At 37.1% G+C, this 25,067-nt stretch overlaps 1 protein-coding gene across 9 annotated transcripts in view; it reads right to left on the bottom strand.

The window, feature by feature from the left end:
- Positions 1-25,067, bottom strand: part of LOC134529175 (uncharacterized) — a 646,085-nt gene that overhangs the window by 371,924 nt on the left and 249,094 nt on the right. For 8 of the 9 annotated variants that reach the window (XM_063363001.1, XM_063363007.1, XM_063363008.1 and 5 more), the window contains 2 exons: positions 15,242-15,451; positions 1,100-1,309 (listed from right to left, as the gene is read on the bottom strand). In XM_063363001.1, coding sequence (XP_063219071.1) covers positions 1,100-1,309; positions 15,242-15,451 — 420 coding nt within the window. The remainder of the gene's footprint in view (positions 1-1,099; positions 1,310-15,241; positions 15,452-25,067) is intronic. The other variant, XM_063363010.1, reaches the window with a different exon arrangement.

The raw sequence follows: 25,067 nt of genomic DNA, 5'->3' as shown, positions 1-25,067 counted from the left end.
AATATAGCATGATGACTACCGTGGGAGTGATTGGAGAAATCATGGTGGGTCGGCACACTTAGGAGTCATATCAGAAAGCAATTCATTTATATTTCTTTCAAAATAAAATGGACATAGACCATGTAAAGAGTGCGGTGATTTTTACAGATTGTGGGTTGGTGCTTTCCGACTTGTACATGTATTTAATTGCGCTTAACGAACAAGATACGGCGCAACTCAGTCAAGTGTTTACAAAGCTCATGGCGCACTTTGATTCAAAGCCCAGCGAGATCATAGAAACATACAATATTTGCAAACAAGATTAATGTGAAGGGGAATGTAAAGCAGTGTATTTAGCAGAGTTGTGATGCTTAAGTACGCATTGCAAACTCCCGAATCTGAAACAAATGTTACAGAAACGGCTGGTGTGTGGGATGCAGCACAGTGCAGTACAGCACACCATGATGACAAGAATAGGCTCACTTTAAATGATGCTGTTCATATGTCCTGGAAGTACAGGTGGGACTTAAGAAGTGGGACAAGTACATAGATAAGTTCACTTGTTGTCATCCTCAATGTAGTTTATGCAGTTGCAGGGGAAAGATGTACAAAACCTGGGCAAACAAATGAGCTTTCAGAGAGAAGAAAGGCTCCAAGACATCCAGTTAGGCAGCCATGTTAGTGGTATTCAGGACCACATTCAGCAGATACTTGGAGGTATGTATCAACAGTATGCCCTTACTGTTCCAGGCGGGATCATTAAGAAGGTGAATGCATTAAGAAAAACAAGCTAAACTCAAACAGAAGCATGCAAGGAAAGGCAGGAGGAATTGATAACAATGGCAGGATGCACATGCTGTCTGATAAGGCAATTATGCCTACAGGAGCATGAACATGATAACACATTAGCAGTGTACAGTTTTTACAAATTTCTGGCATTGAAAACTAGACCACCAATAGTTGTAAATATGTTGGTCGATGGTTACAATAACAGAATGGAATTGACATGGAGGCCAGTTTTTCAGTTACCAGCTAGAAGACCTACAAGTCATCATGAAAACCACAACAAATGTGTTATTTCACATTCACAAATAAAATTATAATAATCAATATCACGAACCTCGCCATGATCACCATCTTGTGGAGTAGGTTCCGTCTCTTCATCTTTGTCCTCAGACCCTGAATCACTACCAGATGATGAACCATCAGATGATGAATTGTCAGATGCTGAATCCTTAGATGGTGAATCCTTTGGTGTTGGGGCTCTTACTTCCACTGTATCATCCAAGAGTGGTTCATAACTTGGTGAAATTATCTCAACTAGATTATTCTAAAAACAAAACCAAAAAAAAGTTAAAGTATCCCACTCACCATTGTACCATCTGATAGAATTTAAAAAATAAAACTGTAATAACAATACTATACTTTTGTGGAAAACATCATCGCATCTATTACATTATTTAAACTTCATATAATTATTAAAGAATACAAACTGTTTGTGAATTTAAGGGAATAAAGTTTAAGCTCTCAGCACATATTGTTATGAAATAGCATAACTGTATTGTATGACATTGTAAAGTAAAATATCTAGGTAGCTAGCCAAATAGGCAGGTTGTCAGAGGTGTGAGAGGTTACGGTTGGTTTTGCAATAAACAAACAGCAATGTTTGGAGCCTTGAGAATTGAAACCCATCAGATGGTTAAGGAACAGTGCAGACATAACAGTGGCGAAAGGGATAGTTTGTAGGAGTGTCTGTGAAAATAAAGGTTATCGTGATATAGCATGATGACTACCGTCGGAGTGATTGGAGAAATCATGGTGGGTCGGCACACTTAGGAGTCATATCGGACAGCAATTCATTTATATTTCTTTCAAAATAAAATCAACATAGACCATGCAAAGCTTGCGGTGTTTTTTACAGTTTGTGGGTTGGTGCTGTCCGACTTGTATATTTAATCGCGCTTAACGAACCAGATACGGTGCAACTCTTTGAAGTGTTTACAAAGCTCATGGCGCACTTTGAATCAAAGCCAAGCGAGATCATAGAGACATATAATATTAGCAAAGAAGATTAATGTGAAGGGCAGGGGCGCAACAACAGGGGGGGAACAAGGGTATTTTGCCCCCCCTCCGAAACCTTGAAGTGGGGGCAAACGGGGGCAAAGAAAGTGCTGTGTAATCAATTTTTAGATAATAAAATGCTTAAATAGCACCATTTTCCACCTTTAAATACAAATTTTCCCGGGGGAGGACCCCCGGACCCCCCACTTCAATAGGGGGGATCGATGATTCTTTATAAAAAAGGTATATTGCCCCCCCCCCCCCCCCCCCTTTTGAAAATTTAGTTGTTGCGCCCCTGGTGAAGGGGAATGTATAGCAGTATATTTCACAGATTTGCAATGCATAAGTACGCATTGAAACTTATCGATTCTAAAACATATGTTACAGAAACAAGGGGTTGCGTGATGCAAGACAGAGCAGTACAGCACACTATGTTGACAAAAAAAGGCTCAATTTAAATGATGCCATTCACATTTTCATGACAGCAGAGGCAGAGGAAAGGATAGTGTCACACTTAAGAATAGAGACAAGTACAGAAATAAGTCAACTTCATGGCTACCACAATGCAATCCGTGCAGTTGCAGGGGACAGAGGTACAGACCAGAGCAAGCAGATGGAGCTTGAAGAGCGAAGGAAAAACTCCACAATCCACTTAAGCAACCATGTTAGCGGTGTTAGGAACCACATTCAGCAGAATCTTGAAGGCATTTAACAACAGTATGCCATTAGTGATCCAGGGAGGGTTATATAGAAGGTGTATACATTAAAAAAATTAATTTAAACACATACAGTAGCATGCAAAGAAAGGCACGAGGATGAGTAAACAATGGCAGGATGCACATGCTGTATGTTAAATTGCATTATAACATTGCCTTGTTCACGTGGTCACAAGAACACTTGAAAGTAAAATTGAGGAAAAGTGCTGAGGTGAGAGAGAGTAACAGAAGAATTGTGACGCTTCCCTTGGTGGTAACTGAGGGTAATGGGCCCAGTTTACAAGGAAGAAAATGGTTTCATCCCTTGGGTATTTTGGTTAAGGGTATATTTACAATGACTGTGGGCAGTGTGAAAGTGAATGAGATCGATGGAAATGGGTCAAGTTCAGTACAAGGTGAAAACAGGTGGGTCATGAAACTTAAATAAAGATATCATAGAGTGTTTGACAATAGTGATCGGGGGCAGTCTAACAGTCCAACAGTAACTATCAGCCTTAAAGAATAAGCCAAGCCTGCCTTTAGAAACAGTCGGTCAGTTCCATTTGCTATCAGACAGAAGGTAGGAGTGAGAATTGACAGACTTGTGAAAAGGAGTATATGAGTGTATCCTGTTATAAAGCTGCAAGAACCTGCTTTCTACATTTATTAAATGGTTTAATTAATTATTCATTATGCTGTCTTATACTAAATATTATGGTATTTTTTTCTGATACAATTAAAAAATCTTTATATTCCTTTTAAGAAATTTTCCTGTGAATGCCATAATTTTATATTCATAATTTACATTATTTCATTCTTCTAGTTATTCTGACAATATGCTTCTTTTGTAATAAATAAGCCTGTAGGATTTGTATTTACCTGTTTGTTGGTAAATTTACATTTATATGTGATTTAACAAACCAGACCACAATTTTTTTTCCTTGTGTACGCTGGGGAACATAAAAAAAATTATATTTGTCATAAAAAATGGCTATTTACCATTTATACAAAATTCCTTCAGTCTCTAACAAAGTACTCTCCATTAGAAGCAATGCATTTGTCAAGTATATTTTCCTACTGTTTAAAGAACCTCTAGAACTCTTCAACTTTGACATCCTACAATGTCCTTTCCATAGACATTGATTTCGTACAGTGTCCATTGTATAGATTTTTTTATTTCACCTACATCATCAAAATGCTTCCATTTTAGATACCCATAACAAAAAATCTCATACCTGTGGTGACTTTGCTCAAAAATATTAATCACTTTCAATGTAGTTTTTTAAGTCAAGTCATGGCTCGAAATACACCAACTTCTTTCTTTCTTTCTTTCATCGTCTATTGCATTGTTTTTATTAATTTTTAATGTTTCTTCTACTTTAAAAATTGAAATTTATGTAAGTGATGATACTTGACAGTCTCTATTAAACCCCCAACTTGACTCACTCTGACAATTTCTGTCAAACGTAAAGCCATGGTGTGGATTTGCTTACATATATTCTCGTTCGGAACTAGTGTTGTCAACTAATTAAAAGTTGGGAAAAAAATTGTTTTCTGTTGAGTGATTGCATGAGAAACACTAAAATAACTAGTGGGGTCATTGTCTTCAGCTTCAAATGCTTTAAGAACTATTTGTACGTCTTTTAAAATATGTATAAAGTAAAACAATTAAATTTTATTTCAGTCATCACAATACATCAAGTACAAAAGATCAGCTGTGTAGCAATTGTCTTGAATCTTTGAAAGTGAAATATGTAGTTTTAGTTCTTCCCACTGATCCAGAATCCTGCGTACAGCTGGTCCAATTGAAACAAGTTGCACAGACTTTCAAAATTTTTAATGACTGTTTTCTGCAATTTATTGTCTCAAGAATGTTTTTATATTCATCTTGTCTTTTGGGAGAAATCAAAAACCAATTGTATATTTTCTGTACTTAAAATTCTATGTTTCTATGTGTTGTATTTACAGAGGTGTGTGAAACCTAAAGTTGTAGAGAATGACATATGCAACGGTTCAATACCAAATTTTTAAACCATTTTCTCTATTGAGTACACTTAGCATGTCTTCAGATTGCACGGATTCATTTAGCGCGATGTGAATTTTACTGCCCCAGTTCTGAATAACACGTCTGTAAAATTCAGTTAACACAAAATCACGGCAGGCAAAAAAAAAGTCGAGCACGACGCCACGAAGTCTGTTTCAATTTCTGTAAACAACAAATGTGCCGTGGGATACAGTTAGCCAAACACGGGGGGGAAGAGATGCGCGCGCAGGTCTGTCTATGCTATTGGTTGTTGTACAAGCTTCAGCTATGACAAGTTAAATTGTGGCTATGGAGTGTAAAGGACTAATGTAGTTACGTCCGTGCATATGCCACCGTGCCGTACCGTTGTCGCCTGGCCACAAACCGGGACGTGAACTCAGTCTAGCCAGTGGCAGAGAATTCACTCAAACAAAAGCAACATCTGCCCATTCAGCTGCCGTTAACTGTAAGTACTTGATTACTCATAATGCATCGAGTTCAAGTATTTGAGACAAAACTAGAAGTGTTACGGCGCACAGATTGTCATGAAGGCCATGCTTATGTTAGTAGCACTTTAGTTTTAAGCAAGTCAACTGTGCGTACAATCGTAAGAAATAAGGACTCTTACCAAAAGTTTAAATATATGTCTGATGCTGTTGGTTGTACTAGCGGGAATATATTTGACATTAGATAAGGAACGGAAATGAACAGATTATTCACGTGGAATAGGTTGTTAAATGAATGTTGCAAAGAAATAAAACATAATTGATCTGACTGGATTGGTGTGAACCAGGTGGAATAAGCGAGTAAACACATTAATTTTTAAAAAATTAAAATAGTACTATCCGGACAGTAATGACGGTTTTACTGTCAGTAAAGAATGGTTTGGAAAGGTATTTGACGTGAGTTAAAGGTAACGCCCGGGCGGGCAAGTCAACCCGCCGACTGACGATAAAGTACGTAATCACGTATCTCCCGTTACGCGGTGTCGTATTTGTCATACAAATTGTGAAGGGAGACATATAAAGATAAATTGTGTGAAATATTTATAGTTGAGTGTTATTCAATGAATTTATATTAAGTAAAGTATAGTTTCATACACAATTTTGAAACACATTAAATAAATTAGCCTTGCTATTTATGGAAACTAATGCCTCAGAATACGCGATTTCGAATAACATGAGCATTTTTAGGAACAAATTAGTCATGCTAAGTGAAGGATAGGTGTAGTTTGAAAAGACCATTATTTCCATATTTAAAAGCTCATTGATAGTGTTTTATTATTTTTGACCCCTACTGAATATATGGTCTACATTCATGATGTGATCATATTTTGTCAAGATGTGTGCATACAATGTATCTCAGAAGAGAAATGGAAATATTTTTAGTGCAAAGTTATCCTTATTCATAGAAAAATGTTGTTATCTAAAAAATAAAGTTCCATATCTAGAGCATATGATAAGTTAATCACGTGTGAGTACAGACCCTAAAATAATCAAAGCACATCAACAGTATCCAAATCCCATTTATGTAAAGGATCGACAAAGCTTTTTAGAATCATGTAATTATTGTCATCGTTTTGTTGCTAGTTTCACTGTTTCTTCCAGACCATTCCCTAGAATGCTCACGAAAGGCACAAAATTTGTTGGACTTAAGAATGTTAACAGTCATTTCTTGCCTTGAAAATAGTCCTGACCTCATTGACGCGTCTTACTTATCCAAACTTTAATAAACTGTTTATTCTAGCCACAAAAGCATACCAATTTCCTAATGCTAATGTCTTGTAAAAAATAACACATGGAGAACAACCGGTTGCCAATGCTTCTAGACAAATCTATCAAGCAAAAAATAACACTTCCAAGATGAAAAAAGCTTACAGCGTTTGTGTGGAGCATTAAATACTTTCTATATTATATAGGTGAGAAGGAATTTAAAATAGTCAGCTATCACACAACATTGAGTGGATGTTGGGTTTGAAAATACTGAGTGGTAGATTAATAAGATCGTGTTTCCAGCTAAGTGAATACTTGTATACCATGGTAATGCTGACACTATGAGTAGATGAGTAGGATGCATTGAAACTAGTGTGAAGGAAATTAGAAAACAAACAAAAAATTATCCAGATTTTCACTGTTGAGACAGCAGTTAAGAATATTTTAGAAAAAATATTAATTGTTTAGAGAAACTTAGATTTGAGGTTAGTTACACCAGAGTAACAGCAAGAAAAAATCTTAAAAGAAATGCCACAAATCTGTGTATGTAGGTCATCACAGTAAAAAAGCCACAAAGTAGAAAGTAGCAGAGAGATAGTAGTGGAAAAAATAGAAGAGACGATGTAGACAATTATACTCAATTTATATTGGCGTCATGCAATCATCGTACTAACCAGGGAATATTTGTGCACAATTAGTTGAACTGCCTGAAACATAAAATCCTTTTCAGAGGTTACATCTAGATATTGTTTAGCCTATGCTAAAAAAAAAAGAAGTCATTATTTTCTAATTATTATCAATTAATTTTTCTAGATATTTGGTAATGAAACCACTTCATTTGAAACAGCTGAAATTACAGCTAATATTTTTCTTATACTAAATTATGAAATTTTAAGTCACCAATGCATTAAATTTACCCCAAGTACCCAAATTTCTCTCTGAGAATATGACACAGGTATACCTATTGTTACGTGTGCACAAGTTAAGAATTAACGCAGGACATCCCTAGGGATACGGAAGAACGGAAAGTGTTAATCAAACACTTACTAAGAAGAATCGTAATCAAATTAGCAATTGTCACAATAACTGGGATGACGAATTCCCATATGTTTGTACTGCCTATTACAACCAATAACATGCAATTTTACAGCTAATTACGTATGAAATATTCAATTGGCCTTAAATATCTACCCTTTAAAAACACTTGAATGCACCCTCTTTAGATAGTAACAGTCACGTCTTCGAGTTACCGAAAAAACTCAGCATTGTGTGGTAAGCAGTAAAATTATACAACTATTCATTGTATCTGCAGGAAGCCTCCCTAAAAGAAAGCCATCGTAACAAAATATATAAATAGGCATCTAGTATTTTTGTCTAAACCCAGGTTCATGAAAACCAGGTGAAGAAAAATCAACAAGCCTCGAAGGGAATTTACTCATTTTGGAAGTGTGTTCTTCCATCACCTTATACTTCAGTTGTCCTTCCGATCTATTCTTGTACATGTAAACAGAGTAAAACCATATCATGGTACCTACCAGTATCCTGCTTGCCACTGTATTAGAAAAAAGAAACCATATAAATTCATATAAATTATAGTGAATTTTCTCTGTTAATTTTTTACAAATTTATATTTTGACCTCAATCTGTAAATTAAAGCTTAGCTTAAGTGACTATGTTGGTTTTGTATAACAAATGTTTCAGGGATATCTGTACTTTTATTACTTTTCCATTTTGTGGATACAGATACTTTACTTACGAATGTATGTAACTTCATACAGTTGCAAGGGTAAATACAGAACTATATAAAGGGGAGGCACTTTTTGTGGCAGTATTTAGGCTGTTATTATTTTAGACAGTGTTATGTAAGGTACAATGATTTTCTAATTCTTATTAGTGTTTCATTTGTTCAGTACTTTCTTTAATACCACACTACAACTACATGAAATTAACATTTTTAAAAAATTACATAACTCGATCTTTTGTTTTTAAATTGAAATTAAATTACATAATTATATTAATATTTTTATTACTATTATGAGTAAAATTGATAGTTTTTTCAATGATTTGCCAATAATCTTTAATATAATTAATATTCTGCCCGAAAAATACAATTATAAATTAAGGGATTGTATGAGAAATTCTTTGATGTCTAACATATTAAAAAGGATCATGTGAGAAGGAGCCTTATCTAGTACCATTCAAGGACATCATACATGTAGTGCTGAACCCCTATGGAGTGCTCTCACAAAGCAAAACGAATTATGGACACACTTATAATGAAATAAAAATTTCTTCTTTTAAGAGTATGTACAAGAGTCCAACATGTCTTGTGCACAAATGAAATACAGGTTTCTGATTAATTATAAGGAGTTTGGCTAACATATATTGGTAGATCCTTTTAAAATTAGCAGGAGAGGAAATATTTTTCAACATTGCTTGAGCTAAGTGGTTCAACGTAATTGATCAGAATTACATGTACCACCAGTGTCAATTACATCCTCACAAGAAACATCTCTTTGCTGTTGTGTCACCACAAGGAGTGACTGAATAGAATTAAGTTTCATTTGGTATTCGTTAGAAGCACAACATTGTGCTGTACTCTGGAAAAAGTGTTGAGACCAAACCTTGGCAACTTCTAGGTTAATTATATGGATGATGATTTATAGCGAGGATGACGCTAAACATCTAAATCATGTCACATCTTTTAAGGAAACGGCCCATCTCGGTGCATTAGGATATTGTTACGATTTATTGTGGGTTCGTAAAGGATAGCCCAGTTAAAGATTTAATTACACTACACAGTTTTATTTATTGCCACTACTTATGTCAATAACAAAAATCTTCTAAAATGGCAAATAATTAATTACACTTAAAGAAAGGTCTATTCCCCAGTCACTCGTTCCACACACCTCGCTGGGCCGCACCTCTGGCGCAACTCTCGCCGCAGCACCCCTCGTGGGTCTCCGCCGCGGGACTCCGTCGCCACACTCCGCCACTGCAGACACACTTCCCCTTCGCCGAGGATCCGCTCGGGACTCCGCCGCGCCCGCGACTCTATCGCCAGGAAACTCCGCCGCGGGAAAACTCCCGACTCCACTGAACTCACTCACTCCCTGCCCTGGAACCTTCGTCCAGGGACTTCGCCACTCTGCCGCACCCGCGGCACTATCGCCCGGAAACTCCACCGCGGGAGAACTCCCGACTGAACACTCCGAACTGACTCTGACTCTGCGACTGGCATCCTCGGGCATATATATAGGCCCCAGCGAAATTCCAGAACTCACAAGAGCGGTCGGGGCCTGTCGCGTCTTCGCGAGCCGTCCCGACGGAAGAAATCTTTCGAAAACACGTGTCGGCGGCTCACGCAACTCCCAGCTGTCCGGTGTCAGTTAAGTGTCAAAGGCAGGGCGCCGCGCGGGGAGTGGTGGGGGGCTGGAGGGAGATAAAGCGGCGACCCAGGTGCGCACGACACATCTCATGTTAGGGCATGCACCTGCGTGTGACGCGGCCTTGCTAACGTTCGTAACAATATTTTCATTCAGGGGTTCAACCATGCAAATGTTCATGGGTTTATTGTACAAAATGGGAAAATGATGCATTAGCCCGACAAGAAAAATTATATCACAATCTTTAGAGCTCAAAAAAAAAATATTTGTACCACAATCAACTGAAAACGCCACCTGCTTAAATATTTTAAGAAGGGAGAAAGTTTATAAATTATGTATGGGATGAAGAACTTAAAGAATAATTTAAGGAAATAAATAGATGCCTTACAACCCTCGGGTGATGTTATTTCCAGATTCTCATGAAAGCTTCAATAAGTATTTTACATTGCATTGCACTGTACCTGTATCATTGATTTGATTGAAAACACTAATTATTTTAGAACTTGTTTACTTTACATAAGTATTAAAGACTAATAAAAAAACAGAAATATAAAGTCTATACAATTTTTATACCAACAAAATGAAGCAAAATAAATACCAAACACTAACTTTTGAACATTTGTGCTCAAAAATAGTAAATGTTATTCTTTGGATAGATATGCATATCTTTAAAAAGCTCTCAGTGAAAAACAGTAATATTTTTATAAAAAAAAACCAATGATATCCTTAGGCTTATGTGTTTGATAAGATTATGGGCTTTAGAGATATCTAGCCTATAAAGTCAAACAAAATAAATGTTTAAACAGTGATCAAACTTGTTTAACATTTTTGACTTAAAGTAATATCGTCCCCTTCGAGCAGAAATCAAGGATATTTTACAGCAAATATCTGCAGTACAAACAAATGATTTATTCTGCACATTAGGAAAAACGAATGACATCCCTTTTTTCCGAAGAAAGTTTACATCAAATTCTGCAGATGGCTGTATGATAGTTTCTACCTGACCTACAAAGTGCTTATAGTACTTTTTTTGAGCAAACTTAACAACAATGAAATCAGACACCTTGATAGAATTTTTGTCCTCATCATCACTCTGTTCTCATAACTGGGAAAAACTGAATGAGGAGTCTCCTGGTCCATCGCACAGGTCTTTAATTTGAGCTTCCGAAGATGAGGATGAGGGCAGCACTTTCTTCTTGACAACTCTTCTCTGTTTCATTTTTAATAATTCTATTTTCTCTGGTGTGTCGGTTGCTATCATGCACCGCCCTCGCTTTCTACTGTGGCTGGACTGTTGTCTTGGCGGTGCCTTAGGAAGTGGTCTAACATCCTCAGGTGTAGGCCTAGTGCTTGTTGATCCAGTGAAGTTAGTCCTCGGGGGAGTTGTTGGAGTACAACTGGATCCAGGGAAAATGTGCTGAAGTTGTGAGTTGGTTTCAAGGGTGCTTGGTCCAGGTTGGGGTGATGACGACCGATTGTCTTGAACTTAAGCAGCAGCAGGCAAAGTCCGACCTGACACAGCAGATGATAAAAAATCTTGTTCTGAAAAAATATTCCTGTCAAAAGGTGATATACCTGTCGATCTGAATGCTGATATTATATTTTCTGGTGTGGCCCCTCGATCCCAAGCTGTACTCGCGAGTTTCGGGATTGAATAGATGTTCATGGTGGCATTGGGATTGGAGTTCATCCAAGAGTTCACCTCAGCACTGTAAAATGTTTTGAATGGCACAAACACACATCTATCTAAAGGTTGTAACTTGTTGGAGGTGTGAGGAGGCAGAATCAAAATGACTATTCCATTCTCCTTGCAGAAATCAAGGCCTTGAATGCTGAGATGGGATTCATGGTTGTCCATTATCAACAGAAATGGCTTGTCCTGTGAGCAACTAACATAATCCTCAATAAAATGCAAAACTTTGACAAAATTGTCTGTTGTCATCCAACCTGATTTATGGGCTAGACCTAATGCCCCAGCTGGCGCTCCGGCCATCAAACAAGCTTCGTCGAACCTAATCCTAGGGAAAACTCATACGGGAGGAAGTGCATTTCCATTGGCACATATAATACCCACCTGGGTAAAAAGTTTTCCGCGCTCCCTGGAAGTCACAAGACCCACTTGCTAGCAACCCTTTTTGCCAATAACTTTCTGAGAAGGGGGAACAGTGGTGACCACACTTTCATCCACTTTTGGGAGAAAGTGGTACCTCTGCAACACTTCTTCAAGTTTGTTAAAAAAATACTCCTACAGTGTGCTTATTAAATGTAGTTTCATTCTTGCCAAGCTAGTGGCTTCCGGCATCCTGAGGGAAAGATTAGGATGTCTCTTCAGAAATACAGAAAACCAGTCTCTACCCGCAGCTTCTTCTTTGTGCCAGGATGGTGGCAAAGTAATACCACACTTTTTTTGCATATTGGTATGTGAGCCGTTTGGTATGTTTTGGGGTGAGGCCATAAAACATGCAAGAGCATTTTCATAAATAATCAGCCATTTTTGCTACATGTCATCAGGGATAACCTGTCTATTTTTAAAATTTGTGTCAAAACTCACATTTTCGATGCCTTCGTCTTTGGCTTTTTTAACCAACTAAACCAGGCGAGATTTTTTCAATCCATGAATGATGGCTGCAGATTGTACAGAAGCTCCAATCTCCAAAACTTCTAGAACAGCAGCCTTTGTTGATTGCTTGTCAAACTGTCTTTCAGTACTTTTCTTGTAATTCCTAACCATCTGAAAGCATAACAATGTCATATTTGTATCACGTAACAGTATTAATAAAATGTGTGATTAAAGGCGCAAGTAAGGGGATACATTGGACCGTTGGCCAAGGTAGCCCCATACCCTGTCCAATGTAGCCCCAAGTAACAAAAAAAAACACTTCTCAGTATTTTGTGATGTTAGTCAATTTGCATAATTCCTGGTTTATTTTGACACCAAATCATGTTGCAATTCATCATATTAGTAACAGTTAAATTAATTTTCATTTCATAATGAAAATCACCCCCCATATTCTTACAAAATATTATAAGGAAACCAACAAAAAGGGAAAAAAATTCACTCACCTTGTTACTTTTTGAGGTAGGCAGCCATATTGATTTAAAACTGATCAGCTGTTGTCTGTTGCACACTCCATAGAGAAATAAATGCCGTTGGTAATTTTTTCAATGAAAATTTAGCTATGTCCAATGTAGCCCCATGTTCAAAATATCCCCGCTCTCCCCTACTTAGTTTTCACTATGATTCTATGTCAGAAAGCTATGCAATAGTTTGGCCTGATGCATAAAAAGGAAATGACGGTGAGAGAAAGAAAATCGGGTAACTGTAGGAAAAACATTAGAAACCAACAGGAGGCAGTTGTTAAGCGCCTGTTTTGGCTGTTAATTTAATAAGGTATGTTTGTGATTGGGTAAAAGTAAGGTCAGAGGACCACAAGAATTTTTCCTTGGGTACAATGGGGAACATTATATATATATATATATATATATATATATATATATATATATATATATATATATATAATAAAAGATGGCTATTTACCATTTATACAAAATTCCTTCAGTCATCTCCAAAGTACTCTCCATTAGATGCAATGCATTTGTCAAGTATTTTTTCCCACTGTTTGAAGCACCCCTGGAACACTTCAACTTTGATATCCTACAGTGTCCTTTGCATAGATTTTTTTACTGCATCCACATCATCAAACTGCTTCCCTTTTAGATTTTTCTTCATTCTCGGGAACAGGAAAAAGTCACACAAAACTAGGTCTGGTAATTATGGAGGGTACGGAATGATAGTCCACCCCTAAGAGGCCAAATGGATGGTCTCCAGGTAAAAGGTAACGTCACATTTTGGTGATTTTTAGTCAAAAGTCACTTAAACTCTTAAGTATGCTTAGAATATGTAATGCATTTTTAATCATTGGCAACTATGTTGGTAAATATGTTGGTAAGGGATCGTCCATTAATCACGTGAGGCTCGAAAAGGGGGGGGGGGGGGGGGGTTGTCGGGAAAAATCACGAAATATCACAAGGGGGAAGGGGGGGGATGTAGAGAGATATCACGTGTATTTATTTTTTCGCGCGATTTCTACTAAACCGAAAAGCGACGCGTGACCTTGACTCGCCGTAGCCAGGCAACAATATCCCCGCCCGCCGCAACATGAACCACCCGGCTCGGCTTGCCAGTCACCAGTAAGACTGTGATTTTGGCGCCCAATACATGCGTAAATCGTTGCCACGAATGTTATGCTTTAAAACAATGTGATGATGTCTAAACTAGGAGATCTATATAAAGACCTAATGTGTGTCTGGACATTTTTATCACTGTGCTTAATTTTCCAGAATTAAATTAGATTATACCTATATTTAAAAATAATATTCTGAAATTTTAAAAATATTTTGTACCAAAAAATTACACGTGATTTATTGGGGGGGGGGGGGGGGTAAGTCTAAAACCTCACCTCAAATCACTAGGGGGGAGGGGGGGTTAAAAATTTGCTAAAAAAACATCACATGATTAATGGACGACCCCTAAATAAAAGAATAATGCAAGAAAAATTTAAGTATTTAAATTAAATTTTTATCTAAGATTTTTTTGTTTCTCCCGCAAAAAGTGAATTCTTGACTTGTTACCTTTTACCCGGAGACCGTCCAAATAGTGGTTCACTCGTAAGGCAATGCGTGCAAGTGCATTGTTCTGATGAAGAACCCAGTCACCCAATCACCAAAGAAGTGATTCTTCCCCATATCCTCTAAAAAACGTCATAAAACTTCTAAATAAAAGTGCTGGTTAACATTCAGGCCAGGGGTAACAAATTCCAGGGGCACAATTATACGATTATCAAAAAACACAATGATCATCATTTCAACATTGTGTTGATTTTTGGTCTGGGGGAGTTGGGTGTTTTCCACTGGTTTAACGGTAGCTTGGTTTCTGGGTCATACACTTAACACTAAATCTCATCACCTGTAATAACTTTGGTCAAATTGTTTGGATCACTTTCAATCTCTCTTTACAAGCCAAGTCCTGGCTCAAATTCAAATAAATGATTTTTTTTTTTTGTTTCTGTTTGAGAATGCGAGTACAAATTTAGTAGCAACACGTCTCATTTGCAAATCATCAATCAAAATCCGCTACCACGAGCTCCAACTCACTCCTGGTTCTTCTGAAATTACGTCCAACCTAACTGACATTCTTTGTAGTGTTGTAACTTTCAGATTTTAATTAAATATTCCAAAAGTATTTTACATTGCACTGTACCGGTATCTTAGAGGAGTGTTGGGTGTAGAATATACATCTAAGACAAACTTTACATCATTAAAACAACAACAAATGTGTTATTTCACATTCACAAATAAAGTTATAATATGATAAATATCACGAACGTCGCCATGATCACTATCTTGTGGAGTAGGTTCCGTCTCTTCATCTTTGTCCTCAGACCCTGAATCACTACCAGGCGATGAACCATCAGATGATGAATTGTCAGACGCTGAATCCTTAGACGGTGAATTGTTTGGCGTTGGGGCTCTTACTTCCACTGTATCCTCCAAGAGTGGTTCAAAACTTGGCGAAATTAACTCCTCAACTATATTCTAAAAACAAAACAAAAATTCAAGTATCCCACTCTCCAATGTAACATCTGACAGAATTTAAAAAATAAACCTTAAATAATAATACTATACTTTTGTGGAAAACATCATTAGATCTATTACATATTTTAAACTTCATATAATTATTAAAGAATACAAACTGTTTGTGAATTTAAGGGAATAAAGTTAAAGCTCTCAGCACATATTGCTATGAAATTACATAACTGTATTGTATAACATTGTAAAGTAAAACATTAATGTAGTTAGATCAATAGGCAGGTGGTCAGAGGTGTGAGAGGTTATGGTTCGTTGTGAAATAAACTAACAGCAATGTTTGGAGCCCTGAGAATTACAAACCGATCAGATGGTGAAGGAACAGTGCAGACATAACAGTAGCGAAAGGGATGGTTCAAAGGAGTGTCTGTGAAAATAAAGGTTCTGGTGATATTGCATGATGACTACCATCGGATTGATTGGAGAATTCATGCTGGGTCAGGACACTTAGGAGTCATAACAGAAAACCAATCATTTTTATTTCTTTCAAAATAAAATAGATTAAGACGATGAAAAGTGTGCGGTGTTTTTAGAGTTTAAGTTGTTCCTGTACAACTTGGTCATGTGTTTAATCGTGTTTAACGAACAAGATACGACGCAAGTCAGTAAAGTGTTTACAAAGCTCATGGCGCACTTTAAGATCAACGGCTTTGTGATGTGCTGAGAAGCACAATGTGACACTTGACTATCACGCCCGTTTCATACAAACCAGACAGAGCGGATAGATTTTTTTTTTTTTCGTTTAAAGGAACGCCGATTTTATGCCTAACTGTTTCGGCGTCCATTTTATAACCTTTACGCTTCGTGGATGTTACTGTGTGATACAACACCACTTCGTTTAAATAAAAAACCGTTCAACAGTTCTGGTACATAAAATGTTACAAAGTAAAATTATCACTCATGTTTATTTTACATTTTACTGCAAGCGAGAAAAAAAAAAAAAGAACTTTAGATACAAGTCTACACTACATACCTAATAGTTTAGTATTGTCATATGCCTGACAACTGCAGAACAAAACTTCTTATTTATACCTTTTTTAATACATTTGACGTTTCTGTATCGTGTTTTGTAACAAATATACCGTTGATTTGTAGAGAATAAAACACAACATAATTTGTTATTAGTTTGAGAAGATAACAGCATATTCAATTCTGAAAAATCGGCGATCTCAGCACTTTCCGCATTACAAAATATCAGCTTGACCTCAACTTTTTCTGCTCTTATCGCGCGAGGTGGCGTTAATACCAATGGCGCGTCCTGATAGGCTGGAACAGTTTTCCGCTCTTTCTGGCCGGCGTCCCGGCACCTGAATTACTAGGTACTGGCTCAGGCAACTGAAGCTGAATTACTCCAGGAAATATTATCCTAATCAGTTTGCTAGTTTACTAATTTCTAAATGAAAATTTGTTAATTGTTTCTCCAAATTTCGTTTCGAAGTTTAAAAAAAAAAAAACCTGAAGTCCGTGTAGTCTACGTTTTTGATTTTAAGAAAAGTCAAACAAGAATTTGTCTTTTTTTATCCGCAATGGACCTAAATAATAGTTTCCATATTTTCTGTAAATCCAAATGTCCATACTTTAATTTTAACTAAGTATACCTTTTTTTATCGATCAACATAATATTTGCTCCGTAACCAATTAAGTGAACTTAAAAGTCAATGTTACTGGCATTACAGTATATTACACATAAATTATTATTATTGCAATCACAACTGGTAATCATAATTTAAACAGAACTACTATAATCTATTTCATTGTACGAATTTTGACGTTTAGCTTGTGAGAAAGGTCTCTGTGAACAGGATTGCAAAGATCTTATTTTACCAGAAAACTATTGGACTGCCAGAAACTTTTTAAAAAGTGAATGTCAAAGTTCGGACAACATGGACTTTATCTCAATGGAAGTTATTTCTGAATACAAAATATTACCATATCGGTTTTTCGAAATTGAATGACAGTTCACTATATTATCATTGTGTTAGGTATGTTGAAATTGAGCCAACTTCTCGCTACAGAAAGGAAACGAATATCTCTTCTCATATAACGTAGAACATGGTCTTGGTAACTACCCACCTATATACTACCTCTGAAGGTACAATTACTAAACTCGCATTCGCAGTGGCCTGGGTTTCAATCCTTTTCCAGAGAGTCTTGTTATATTTTAAGTAGTGTATCTATATTGCGGCAAATATTAGAATTATATGTGTCGTTAAGAGCCATGGCCGTCTATGGTGGAAGGCCGTGGCCTAAGGTGTGGGAGGGCTTGCTGCCTGTCGCTCAGTGGCTGTTCTGTAATTGAAGCTACCGTATATCTAAATATGATACAGAGACTATAACAGCTAATGAGCGACAGCCATTAACCCTAGCACACCGCGGCCTTCCAATAAAGATGCCCACGAAATAGCCCATCGAAAATTAATATTGAAACATGTAATTAATTTGAGTGAAAAATTATGTTTACTTAAGATTTTTTTCATTCATGTTACGTAGCGTTTTCTTTCCATAGGCTAGTCATAGGTTCACTAACGTAACCAAAGTAAGTTTACTCTTGGTTATTAGCACAAAATAAATATAGAATACATATAAAGTTTACATATATACACAACGTGTATCTAAAACATACGTACAAACTTCGGCAGGCTGTTTCTGGAAAGAATACAAGACGAAAGCCTAATAACCACTTTACTCATAAATCGAGTTACGAACCTCCGAAAATGGAATTTTCCATATCTTGAAATTAACATCATGAGTAAGTAAACTGTGGCATATGATTTTTTTAGAAAGGAAACTTTACACCTTGCAAACGTGCTTTGTAATGCCTGCTCCGGTTTTTTTGTATTTATTATTAGCTTTTCAGGTGATAAAATGTGCTAAAACAGAAATGCCGTTATATTCATTGAAGGATGTTCATTACAACCTTTGTATCTAGTGGTGAAAAATTTGCGTTCTACAAAATCATCAGACGCAGTGCAAGTTATTCAAGAATAAGAAAATTTGATTTTGGGGGGTTCAAAACTCCGAATCCATTTACGAGAAAAGTATGGTACACAGGTTTTCGTCTTGTATTTTCGCCAGGAATAGTCTGCCAGGATTTGTCAGTATGTTTTAGATACACGTTGTATATAGAATACATCAGAAAGTTTACACACACACACACACATACATACACACACACACATATATATATATATATATATTTAATATGGAATACAGTAGAAAGTTTACACATATAATATATATAATGCATTACTAACTTTAAAAATGTATATAGAATACTTTAGAAAGTTGACATTCCGTGTTCGGCCCTTACAAGAATCAAAGTTTTACAAATCGCATCCACAAAATAATAAGTAATGTGTGCATAAAATATAAAAGATTATGGAGTACCTATATTTTAAGAAAATGATATGAAATGAATTTACATTAGGATAGGTCCATGGGCCTATATAAAAAGGAGGGGGGGGGGGGAATTTTGGCTCATTTGGGTATGTAGTAAAGTTCAAGGTCACATAGTCGTGTATGTATTAATAAAAACTCACGAAAATGAAATATTGTCAGTAACATTAAATTTGGGGGAAATACAATATTTCAAAAGGGTCAAAGGGTCAGGGTCTCTTGGCGTAGTGCAGGAAGTCTGTAATGGTGTAGGTGAAGCACCTTTATTGACTCAGTTTGCATGAGTCATTTTAGGCAGTCTCGGTTTTTCGCCAAAAGAGCCCAAAATCCTCCATGTTGGTTAGCTAAGTATTAGTAACGGTTCTTAAATTTCATTAAGATTTTCGGGGTATCAAATTGCTTCGAAGCTGTAGGTTCCAACAAGTCTTTGAGCGATAAAATACATAAACTTTGGAGTTATTTTCCACCAATAAGTTTTTTTTTTAATTTACTATATAAAGTACGTCAAAATTTATTTTGAAATAAAGCATAGTCTTAGTAGAAAACCACATATGATACCACAAATTAACGATTAATTGTTAAAGATGGAATAGTACCTTAGTAGCCATTGCAATTTGTTTTCTATTCATCTGTTCATGCGTATTTATGAAATTTTTAGACACGTGAGATTTTTTACAATGTTCTCCAGTCGCGGTGAAAATTACGATTATTGTAATGTACTCGCACAAAACAGAACAAGAGCACATAAAAGCTTCACCACCAAAAGTAGTACACATAAAATAATTTAAGCTATAGCAGCTCGTAAGATTCGTTTACCGTGCCCAAAAGTTTGAAATACTCCTCACTTACAAATAAATGTAACTATGTTACACCGCGTACTGATACAAACATTTCGGGAGCAATAACATTTTACGATGTAATTATAATATTCTATTAAACTGTACTCCTCCCCCGTGTATCCGGCATCCAGTTATCCGGAACTACAGTTGAGGAAAACATCTGCTGGCCCGTACAACCTTACAACACGATGGATGCCCTCCTCCCTTTCCTTTTTCCCCTCCGTCAAACCCATAACACCCATTCACTTGCCTTTTATGGTAGAAGCGGTAGTTGCTTACAGCGCTACACCTTATCTTTCAGGTTCCACGTCGACCTCGGCCGGCCGCTAGTGCTAGATAGTGAATTGGCAATGCAGTTGTGCCTTATATATTTTGGACGTTTAGTATTTGTTTATACTGTGTTATGTGATGTCAGCAACAATTAACATTAATGTGTGTCCAGATGTATCAATAGAAAATATGTAATGAGCAAAAAGAGTCCTGGATAGCCGTTTTTAAATCCTCTGAAATCATGTTTTTAATAGACGCGATATATAATTGCTAAGCTACGCTTATTTGATAAGTTTCCATTCACGTGTGACATTTCAAGAGCAGTACAGTTAGAGCACCCCTCAACCGTAATTCCCACAAGCGGAAATCCCGATATCCGGAACTAATTTTCCAAAAAAATTAAACATTACAAAACATCTCCAAAACATTTCCGCACTGGAACCAGGCGTTTTTGCTTTTGCCTGACTGTACATGTAGGAGCGCGCGTGCACGTCTGTCACAGAGCTAATTATTGCCTGTTTTTCCTGCGCATTGCGTAAATACACCGCTGGTTTTCGCATCGGACGTGAATTACTATAAAGATGTTTATCAAATAAGTAGTTTTATTGATTCACTATGTCAAGTAAACGGAAAATTCCGGCCGGCCCGAAGGTCTGTACACCGACTCCCACTATACACGCTGACACACGTGATAGCGAGTAACATTTACTTCCAATGTGTGATGCTTTCAGTTTGTAGACAATAATTTAGTGTGCAAATATGTATTATGTAAATATTTATACTTTAATATATGGTTAAACAGTCTACTTTTATCTGTATTTTCTATCTCTGTGTTTTTAAACGAGATACTTGAAGTGTTATTATTGTGTATGTGAAATGTAAACTGTGCGTGGCAGTGACTATACACTCTCCAGGAAGTGTGAATCACTAGCACGTCAACACAGAAGTAACACAACACTGTAGCTGTAGGCCTACTACCTCCCCCGAACCCTCTTCTTCGTCCTCTTCGCTCACGCATGCACCCACCCACAGAGATAAGAAACACACGCTTGCCAGCTTGCTAGAATGAAGGTTATTCAACCAGCCCGGAGTTTTACGACCCGGTACGTTTTGAAAACAGTACTTGTAGATCTACATATTTTTTATTGTATGGTTTTATAACTGTGGAAAATATTTACAGTAGAACTTTGGCTATACATATAAGTTAATATGTGCAGCATGTAAAGGCCTTTTTATTTGCCTCCCTACCGCAACTCCCCTTACCCGGAATTTTCCCATAACCGGAATAGACCTCCCCCCAATTATATCGGTTGAGGAGTGCTCTACTGTATTGCATAAGGCTGTGCGAATGTCGAAATTTCTAACTCGAACCGAACTTTGAAATAGTTCGTGTCAACAAATTTGGGTTCGAGTTCGTTTTTTGTGACAACACTAGAACTTGTTAGTTTCCACATTTTAATAATACTAGAACCACAATTTTACATATGCTCACGGCAAGGGCGCCCATATGGCTGTTTGTAAGGGGGGGGGGGGGGGGCCGGACTATATGATAGATTGTAAGGGGGGGTAGACCTTCAAAAATTGACAAAATTTGTCAAAAATTACTCATAATTTGCCAAAAATCCTCAAAAACCCATACATTTTTTCCTCTTCCTGAAAATTGGGGGAGGGGGCCACGGCCCTAACCTGCCCATGGGTATGGGCGCCCTTGGCTCACGGTTCCAAGGATGGCATTCGTAAAATAGCTGCCTTTGTAAAATCGGGGCTGGCGCATTTGTCCCCCACCCCCCTTTTCCAAATTTTCTATCTTTAACTTGTCCAACTAAATATATTTAGTATTACTTGTGTGTATTTTGTCGTAATAAACAAAATATCATTAAATATTAACGACTATTACTGCAACGAGGAAAAAAAACCTCCGGCCGCTGAGTGTGAACGTGGAATGCGCACTGGCCCGCCCGCCAGCCCGGCACCGCGGACTGTCTGACGGCCCTCTCCCGCGCTATCTTCCCACGCTGCGGCCAGTCTCGTATGCCACAGTCTTTGCTGTGTGTTACAGCCTGACCATGCGTGGAATCAGGGCCGGTGCATCCATATAGGCGAACTAGGCAACCGCCTAGGGCGCCAAGTGGCTGGGGGCGGCGCACGCCGACACATAACAGTTGATACAATATGTTTAACGATTATTGAAACTAGATAAAAATGGATTTTTGTAAGTTTGGAATGTTTATATTGATATAAGTAATTATTTAAAGTCCATGGTGACCTGTTTATGATTTGTAATAAGTAAAGAAGTAAAAAAAAAAAACATAAGCCTGCTTACATTTGATTGTTGACAAAATATTAGGCTTACGTAATGTATTTTGAGGCAAGGAAAATTTTTTTTGGGGTGTACGGCCCCGGGGAGGAGGGGGGGGGCATTAAGGTTTTTCGCCTAGGGCGCCAATTTACCTTGTACCGGCCCTGCGTGGAATGAGGAAATTATGCCGCCTTTCACACTCAATGTTATTGTTAGAGTTCAGTTTGAACTTGAAAATTGCAGGTTCGCACAGCCCTAGCTATTGCATATTCCAAAAACGCTGAGGACACAGACAACACAGGCCGGGCGAGGCGTGGGTTGTTGCAGAGAAGTGCGTTGATGGCTTTGCAAAATGAAAAATATTCAAGTGACTGATTATGTTTACAAAAAAAAATATAACAAAAAAATTCCGCTGTCCAAGCATTATGCGTTCTGAAAATACGGCATGAGCGGTACAGTCGTCAATACGCAAGATGAGGAAGTTGTTTGACTTGGTTGTAAAAAGGCCAATGCTAATTTTTAACAAAAATTACGTTGGCCCTATGACCCAAGTCATACAACACAAGCATTTGCTTACTTTCATAACACGTGACTACAAGTTCATTATGTAAGTATGTTGTCATGTTAATAATTTCTACACATATCTTTTATATTGTTACCTTGGTGGAACAATTACTGCTGCCAACAGCTCACCAGAACAGAAAGAATGGTACAGTGCGATGCGCACGCAGCCAGTTAGTGCTGAATCAGTATAATCTGGCCAGATATTAGTCGGGAGAGGTATAATGGATCGTCCTTTAATCACGTGATTTTTTTTTGCAACTTTTTAACCCCCTTCTCTCTGGTGATATTTCGATGTTTTTTCAGCCGTTACACACGTATGCATTTCGATACTCACATTTTTCGTATGTTTTACGCATGCGCGCTTATTCGGTGAATTAAAAAACGTACGTTACTAAGAACGATGTTTGTTTATTAAGTAAAGTATAATTTGGAAATTCGTCGTCCAAGTTTTTTACTGTTTATTAAAGGTATTGTGTGTAGACAAAGTTTGAGATTGGAACAGAAACAACGTAAGAAAGTATTTTTTACAAATTATAAATATATATGTCTTTTTTTTATTATCGCGTATTTTCACGTTTTTTTCTTATCTTAAAAGAGATATTATAATAAAGCCGCTGTAATGAGATTTAATTGTTTCTTGGTTAACAAAAGCTGTTAATTATCAAATATTGTTAATTGTTTATATTCGATTTATTATTTACGCAACATCATACTGTACGCGTACGCAATACGACTCGATTCGTTGCTGTAACATAACATAGCATGTTATGCAGTATCAGATGTAACGAGTAACGTAACGATACAATAGTAACGAGTACTAATTGTTATAGTAACGAATACATACGGGTACGCTTTTTTCGTTACTTTTACACATCTGCACATATTTCAATTTAAAAACGTGGCTTCGTGGTAGCGCGAAACAACAAAACAAGTAGTGACGACCTCCGACATGTGCGACATCTGTTATGTGTTACTGCAATGAACCTCTGCGTGCGGAGTGCCCGACATCTGTGTGTGGACGCGTGAACTACGATGTGTAAAATTCGTTCTTCGTCTACCGATTACAAAGGTTACGGCGGAACAGATTTTTCAGCTGGTATTGCTTCTAAATGCATCTTGCTGTTTCTAACTCATGCACACATATGTATTGTAACATATTATTATTTTGTTTCCCATTTCCAATCAAATTATACTAGCATTCGTCTACTAAACTTCGCTGTTTTTAGGAAAAATTAGTTAATAAAATAAGACGCATAACGAAATTTCGAGTAATAACATTTTTAAGATCCATCCTTACACTGTAAATAATATTTTACCAAAATCCAATTTATGTCATGGTATTTACAGAATCTGCTCCGCTGCAAACGTCGATTTTGCTGCTCGGAACCACATGTATCGCGCACTCTTAAGATAAAGAAGCTAAACTCAGACAGTAGCATGCAAAAAAAGGCAGGTGGAACAGTTAACAATGGCAGGATGCAAATGCCGTCTGATAGGGCAATATGACTAAAAAAAGCAAGAGCATTATTACATAATGGGAATCAGTTGGTTAGTTCCATTTGCTATCAGACAGAAGGTATGAGTGACAATTGACAGACTCGTGACAAGGAGTATATGAGTCCATCCCGCTTGTAATGCTGCAAGACCCTGCCTTCCCCATTTATTTAATACCACTTTACTACTTTGTAAGGTTAGCATTTAAAAAAATTTTAACTTGATCAATTTTTTACAAATGAAAAAAAAATTACAGAGTAATATATATTTTTAATACCATAAGGTTGATAATATGGATAGTTTATTCAATGATTTGAATATAAATCTGTAATAAATTAATATTCTGAATGAAAAATACAATAATACATTCCGAGTTGTCAGGAATTCTTCGATCTCATAACAAATAAAACAGGATCACGTTAGGAGGAGACTTATCTAGTACCGTTTGAGGACATCATACATGTATTGCTGAACCCCTATGGAGTGGTCTCACAAAGCAAAAGGCATTATGGAAACACTTATAAGAAAGTAAAAGTATTCCATCTTCTAAGAGAATGAACAAGAGCCCAACCTTCCCAGTGCATAAATGAAATACAGGCTTCTGATTAATTGTAGGGAGTTTGGCTAACATATATTGGTAGATCCCTTTCCAATTAGCAGGAGAGGAAATATTTTTCAACATTGCTGGAGCTAAGTGGTTCAC

The sequence above is a fragment of the Bacillus rossius genome, chromosome 2 (genome assembly GCF_032445375.1).
Source record: "Bacillus rossius redtenbacheri isolate Brsri chromosome 2, Brsri_v3, whole genome shotgun sequence".
Lineage (NCBI taxonomy): Eukaryota > Metazoa > Arthropoda > Insecta > Phasmatodea > Bacillidae > Bacillus > Bacillus rossius.
The sequence above is the reverse complement of the archived record's forward strand: the minus strand, read 5'-3'. Positions and strand labels throughout refer to the sequence as shown.